At 52.5% G+C, this 7171-nt stretch overlaps 1 protein-coding gene across 1 annotated transcript; it reads right to left on the reverse strand.

The window, feature by feature from the left end:
* Positions 1-397: 397 nt before the first annotated feature.
* Positions 398-6253, reverse strand: LOC144730733 (protein-S-isoprenylcysteine O-methyltransferase-like). Its single transcript, XM_078611451.1, has 5 exons — positions 5831-6253; positions 3569-3657; positions 1827-1996; positions 1301-1518; positions 398-996 (listed from the first exon to the last, which is right to left on the reverse strand). The coding sequence occupies exons 1-5, from the start codon at positions 6212-6214 to the stop codon at positions 814-816; spliced, it is 1044 nt and encodes a 347-aa protein (XP_078467577.1). The 5' UTR covers positions 6215-6253; the 3' UTR covers positions 398-813.
* Positions 6254-7171: the final 918 nt, after the last annotated feature.

A 7171-nucleotide genomic window follows, 5' to 3' on the forward strand; every position in this document is an offset into this window, starting at 1 on the left:
TTGTTTTGCCAAACGCATCTCTCGCATAACCCCCAAACAATCAACCTCGTTCGCAGCCGTCTAACGAGAGAGGCCGAGAAAACTCGCGATGTGAGAAAACAGTGGAGTGAAAAATGACCTCGTCGGACGAGAGTCGAGGCGAGGAGACAGTGGCTCCGGTGACGTTACACGGGCGAGCACGGACAGGGTCCCCTATCACTCGGTGATGCGACACAAAGGTTGGAACAAGGAGGAGTGGGGGAGGTGAAGACAGTAAAAAATCAAGGGTGGACAGATGCAGGGGTAAAAACAAATCGAGAAGAAAAATAATCGAGATTGGACGTATGCAGCGATACTGGATCTAGAGAGAATCACGCCGGAAATGTGTTCGCCTCCACCATCACCAATGAGTTGGGGGAACGGAGAGACGACGACGATGATGAGGAATAATACATAATGAAACACTATGGACACCCTAGAAGCGATAAAAGCAAGCTCCAAGAATACCTGTTGCGAGCCACCACACGTAGCCAGCGCCACAGGCCCATTTTCACCAGTCCTCTTTTTAAAACCGTAACCTCAAATGTGCGCTCGCACGCCGCGTGCTAATTCCGTCTTTGTCTTTTTTTCCTTTGCCACTCGTCGGTCGCTTAGATGGTTGTCCTTTGCTCGCAATTTCCTGCTTCGCAGACGCACGTTTGTTCCTTTGTGCAAGTGGGAGGACGAGGATGAGCAGGAGGAGGGAGAGGAGGACGGTCAGAAAAAGGCCGGAGCAAAATTGTGCGATTCAACAGGTTGGGGGGGGGGGGGAGCGAGAGGAAACAAAAACGAGAGCTAGAGTTCTACTCGAAAGCCGTCGATGAACGGAAGCCGAGTGGGCACGTTCGTCTTGTAGTCCATGTACTGCTCCCCGAAGAAGTTGAGCAGCGTGAGCTCCTCGTCCTCGATCCGCTCCCGGAAGAACCGCCACGAAGCGACGGTGTAGCCGACCAAGCACAGCGGGTTGCACAGGATGATCTGACGGGGGGCAGAGCGAGAGCAGTGGCAGTGGCAGTAGCGGCGGCGGCAGCGGGAGCAGCCGCAGTGGTAGTGGCGCGGCGGCAGCAGCAGCAGCAGCGTCTCGTGAAAATTCGCCAAAGCAAACAAGGGGCGTGCCTCTACGACGTGTTGTCGAGGAGTTGCACCGCGCTCTTGTTTCAAGGCGATTTTTACGACGTCTGCGTTTGGGGAGCCACTTCAGAAATACGCCGGGGAGAGGTAGCGGTGAGTGCCAAATGCTTGCCCGCTACCCCTTCTTCCCCAGCACGCCGACGGGACGCACCTGCGTGCCGATGCTCCAGTAGAACCAGCCCACGTAGGAGGGGTGTCGCGAGAAGGCGTAGACGCCGCGTGTGACCAGCTGGTGGCTCTCGGAGCGCTCGCTCTGCACGATGTGGCTGAAGTTGGATCCGGCCGTCAGCATGGCGGCCTTGCGCAGCGCCTCGCCTCCCACGACCATGGCCAGCCCCGCCACGCTCAGCCACCGCACGTCTTTCAGGCCTGGCGAGCGCCGGCCCCAATGCAAACCCGCCAGCCAGCCGCAGAACACCCAGAATTGCGTGAGAAATTGATTACTTGCTACTGAAGAACGTTATAGGCAAAATTTCTAGATGTTGACACCGCAAACTCCCAATATATAGCAGGCATCAGGGTCGGGATTGAACCCACGACCTCCTGTAGGCACCCTTGGGTGCGTGGTGGTCGCGTGGTGGTCGCGTGGTGGTCGCGTGGTGGTCGCGTGGTGGTCGCGTGGTGGTCGCGTGGTAGTCGCGTGGTGGTCGCGAGGTGGTCGCGAGGTGGACACACACCGGGGAAAAGGAGCATCTCCAGGGTGAACTCCACCCAAGAGGCGACGGCGGCCAGCTTGTACTCCAGGCTATGGTTGAGCAGGAACGAGTCGAGGTTGAGGCTCCGCGGGTTGATGAGCGCCGTCACCAGGTACTCCGAGTAGTGGAAGAAGCTCAGCGAACACACGTACCTGGGCACGCGGGATACAGGGTCGCGCGCACGGGGCGATGGACCGGAACACGACACACACCTGTAACGTGCACCGGTGTCTACTTTATCGAGGGCGATATTGGCACGTAAAATAAACACTGATCGATTGATACCTGCTTATACACGGAACAGAACACGCATACCTACTTGCACACAACTGGGGACGCACTGGGTTTACACTTAACAACAAACGTGGATGAGCGAGTGTATAAACAATTAACCCGTAAAAACTAAGTTTTTCACTATAAATCCTTTATATGCGTGGCATCGGGGTGGCTAGAGTCCTCTCGTCCTCTGGCTTGAGATGGCTGCCACCTATGGGTCAGATGATTGTGTGGCAGCATTAAACAATTGGTAATTAAATATTTTAAAACATTTCCCTAAACAGTGTAAATTTTTGGAATGCATTGTCACGCACAACGAGTCTGTGTGCAAAATGTCAGCTCGATTGGATCACGGGAAGTGGGTTAAAAAACGACCAAAAGATTTGCACGGTCCTAAGCAAGCAAGCGAACTTAATATAAAGGATATAAAAAGTAGAAACACACCGCGCACCGACTATCCATAAAGGTAGAGTACGTGGGGGCATAAGCAAGACACGTTACAAGATGGACGGTGGCCAAAACGAATGGCAGCCAAAAAAGGAAACGCACAAGAGAGATGGCGTTCGCTGCAGAGATGGAGCAATGAAATGAGCCCGCGTGCAGACGCCGGAAAGATTTGTTGCTTCGCAGGGCCGTGAAAGATGGGGACGGCTTTTGGGAGGCCTTCATCCAGCAGTGGCGAGACCATGGCTGATGATGAATGGGATTAGCCCATAAACCCCTCTGTATCAGCATGGATCAGCGAAGTCTCACTGTATTAAGCCTGCCTCATCCGGCACCCTCAAGAGATAACGTGAGGGGCCATTTACTAAATGGGCAGCATTGATTGCATCTGTTTACAAATGTGTTGCAGTGTAAATATTTGTTATATTTGTTCGATTTAGATGGTTGTGTTGCATGTGTTGAGAACAAGATGAAATGAAAAGGGCCTCGATGGAGAAGCCTCTCTGGTGCCGGGCAGGAGTAAGGAGAGACCAGGGGTGGGATGGGGGGAGGGTGCAGTGGAACGAGATACGAGGACAGTGGATGTGAATTTGAGAAGAGGTGCAGAAAAGAGGTTCCACGGAGGGAGATAATCCGAGCGACCGACCCCCACGCAATAATGGGACTTTTTTATTCTCAGGTTTTTTCGGTAAAGTCACGTAGGTAAAAACATTAAAATTAATGAAAGTAAAATAAAACAAAACAAAATAAAATTCACGACGTTTCGGAGGCAACACAAGTCTCCGTCATCAGGTGGGACCGTCACAGCCGAATTAGCTGCATCAAGTGAAGCAATGATTCAAGATGTAATCCCTTATAAGCAAGTTGAAGGGAGGTGGAGAGGGGGGGAGAGCTTATCAGGCTGTGGTAGCCAATGAATGGAAACGTATCGGGAGGGACTTTTGGCGTCGAAGAGGAACGTGAAATGTCCGTGTTTTATTTTGCAGGCAACGCGTTGTCAATACCAGCCAAAATGCTTCCAAGATGTGTTGCTCAAACTGAGAATCAGACCGCAGCCAAACGCGAAGCCCAGGAAACATGCTCTGACTGCCACCTGTGAGGCACACACAGCACACACACACAGCACAGCACACACACACAGCACACACACACAGCACACACACACAGCACACACACACACAGCACACACACACACACACAGCACACACACAGCACACACACACACACAGCACACACACACGTTCAACACCAAGCGGGCATCTCTTCCGTGCCTGTTTCCCTTTGTCCCGTGTGTGTGTGTGTCTATGCCAACCCCTCTCATCTCCTGTCTCTCTTTCAGTGACCGCCCGCCCAATGCTGCCATGCCTACTTATCGGCCCGCACCTCCGATTGGTACGGTTGGCTACGTTAGGGTGTGAAAGAAGTTCAACATACATACTGTACAAAGATACAATTATTTCAGAATCAGAGTATTTATTTATACTGGAGGAATTCGATGAGTTATAAAGCTATGTATCATAGATGTCCAATAGGGGCGGATAAGAACGCATTAACAATACAAAAACACGATCGTAGTGCAAAGTACAAGAAAGGTAAACAAATCACTTAAAAATAAACAAATACTATTATTTTATATTACCAGATAAAAGTCCACCGAGGCATTAGCTTATTTGTCAGAACCTCAGCAAAAGGCAAAAAGAGTGAGATGTGGGCTGAGTGATAAAAAATATATATTTTACCAGCTAAGACCCAATGAGATAGAAATATATTTAATTTTCAGAAGCGACCTGGCCACAAACGAGAGCTCAAGAAAGTGGCTTATCATCGCGTGGAGATTTACAGCGGCAAAAACACATTCCTGCGGAGGGAGCTGGTAGGAACGTTGGGTTGCTCGGTCAATGGCCAGGGTCAACGGCGGCGTGGTGTATTCCGCAAATATGGCCGACTGTGAGGGCGGGCACAAGCCGGCGTAATTAGGTTAAACGTTGAGTTTTATAAGGGCACCACGGGGTGACAAGCCCCTCTCCACCCAGCCCCACCCCTCCCACCCAGCCCCTCCCCACCCAGCCCCTCGCCTACCCAGCCCCTCGCCTACCCAGCCCCTCACCACCCAGCCCCTCCCCACCCAGCCTCCCATTTTTTTAGGCATGACGGACGGACACAATAATCCCCTGTGGGCTGGTGGAACCAGGTGGTTCCTACCAGTATCATCCAAATTATCTCAATGCACAGCCTCTTCCCAAGCCCGAACTGGGCCTCTTATGCGGCCGTCCTCCTGTCCCACCAACCCCCGAACCACGTGGCCACGTTTCTCGCCCCACGACCTCACGCCCATCCCGGGAGGGTCAGTCCGGGTCAACTTAAGACTCGCAAATGATGACACCCTTCCGGCTGGTGGGCCATCATCACAAGGACAAAGATCCCCCGGGTAGCCTTGACAGACTGTTGGGGCAAGTGCTGTTAGCGAGACACCTATGAAGGCCGGAACTGTGCACGAAAGGGGGGGGCAGCGCCAAAACCCGGCCGCCTTTGTCTCCCCAGTGGCGATGTTTTTACACACCGCACCACGTGCCCATTTGAGGCTGAGTGGACCTAGAGGGAGGCCTATGTACCGGTACAAGATAATTGTCACCGATGTTGGCCGTGAGCGGCAAATCGAACTCGGGTCGCCGGGTTCGTGGCGCGCTAATCACTCCACCACCGCTCCCCATCATCAACACATCGGCACGCGCAGTCAATGAAGGCACTGCCTGACAGCGACAGAACTTAGCAGGTTAACATTACAAGTGTTCACCAGCTCCAACTCCGACGGGATATCACCCGATGAGTGGGGGGATTTAAAAGATCGACTTTGACGGCTGCCGCTACGAAGCGAGACCCCCCGAACGCCCGAAGCGAAACGAATAAGCCGTGCCGCGTTCAGCCCACGGGCAGTAGTTTCACCCCCCGCCACCACCACAACCACCACCACAACCACCACCACATCCACCACCACAACCACCACAACAACCACCACCGCCACCACCACCACAACCACCACCACCACAACAACCACCACCACCACAACCACCACCACCACAATCACCACCACAACAACCACCACCACAACCACCACCACCACAACAACAACCACCACCACAACCACCACCACCACAACCACCACCACCACAACCACCAACACCACCAGCAGCGGCGGCGGTGTTTCCCTGCTCGCTAGCCGCAGGTTCCGCCAGGAAAGAAAGGAGTCTCAGGGCCTGTCTCCGCACTTGGTAGAGGTCGTGTCGGCCGCGGTAGGTGACCAGCAGCCCCGCGTTCACCAGCGCCAGGTAGACGACCGAAGCGACGCGGCCTCCGAGGCCCGACCAGGCCGCGTCGAAGGCCAGGGGAAGGGCCACCACGCAGAGGCCCAGCGCGAAACATTTGGCGCTCACGAGGCCCTCGCGACCCGGTGCCATGGCGTTGCTGCTGGCTGGGCCGGGTTGGGCTGGGCCGGGCTGGGCTGGGCCGATTCCTCCGCTGGGCTTTTTTTTAGTTTCTCCCTTCGCTATCTCCTCCGGCTTGCGAGCTCTGCAACGGGAAAGTTGCGACTGCCAACAAACGCGCCACGAAACAACAACAGCAGCAACAGCAGCAGCGCCGCCACGCGACATGTGGAGGTTGGTGGCGGCGGAGTTTTTGCAGAGTGTACCCCAAAACCCGGAACTAAATCTCGGTGGTGGTGGGTGGATGGGTGGATTGGAGGAGAGCGGGATTGCAAAGTGTACCCCAAATACAGCTGCCAGTGCGGTAAGTTTCATAATCGGATTATTTATTTGTAATTGGAGCATCCGATGAGACGTAAATCCATAAACGCGTCGATTACCCCGCATTTTTTGTCCAGGGAAATTGAGTTTTCAGGTCCACACGGCGTACAGCCGTTTCAATACGGGCAAAAACATGTTTTTGTCTATTTGTGTTTCTCCCTTGTGATGGGACTTTGTCGGATGAACGTTAAGATTTATAATGGCACGGGGTGACCAATAAGGTTTGAATTGGTCTGTAATAAGGTAAGCAATTGAAAAGGGGGTTACAGTTATAGCAAAGCTCTTTTTTCACAGATGTCAAGTAGAGGCCGGTCAGAACGTTACAACAAGAAAACGCACAATGAGTGCAAAGTATAGGAAATGTAAACAAATCACTTACAAAACTATATACACATAAAACTAAACTTTTTAAAATATTATATGGGTCTTTCGGTAAAGCCACGTAGATAGAAAAATAATACAAATATCACGATGTTTCGATCGCAACACAAGCAATCGTCTTCAGGTGAGAGAGAGAAAAAGCTGCTAAGATAGGTGCATCAAGGTAGGTGGGTGGAGCTAGAGATGGTCCAATCACAGAAGTTAGCCTGCATCGCAGTTCACATCCTGATTTGGGGTTCATTTGGGCCATCATCCCTCGAGGGTCAATTAAACGAAACGTTTTTTGGTTTGGCCATGTGTGTTTGTTGTAGTACGGAGTAAGACTGATGGCGTTAATCTAAGTTGCCTTGTGGTTGTTGTTGTTGTTTGACTTGCATCCCACTGGGGTTTTTGCACACAGCGTTGGTGTACAGTGTTTTTTTT

Source organism: Lampetra planeri, chromosome 36 (genome assembly GCF_965212315.1).
Source record: "Lampetra planeri chromosome 36, kcLamPlan1.2.h2, whole genome shotgun sequence".
Lineage (NCBI taxonomy): Eukaryota > Metazoa > Chordata > Hyperoartia > Petromyzontiformes > Petromyzontidae > Lampetra > Lampetra planeri.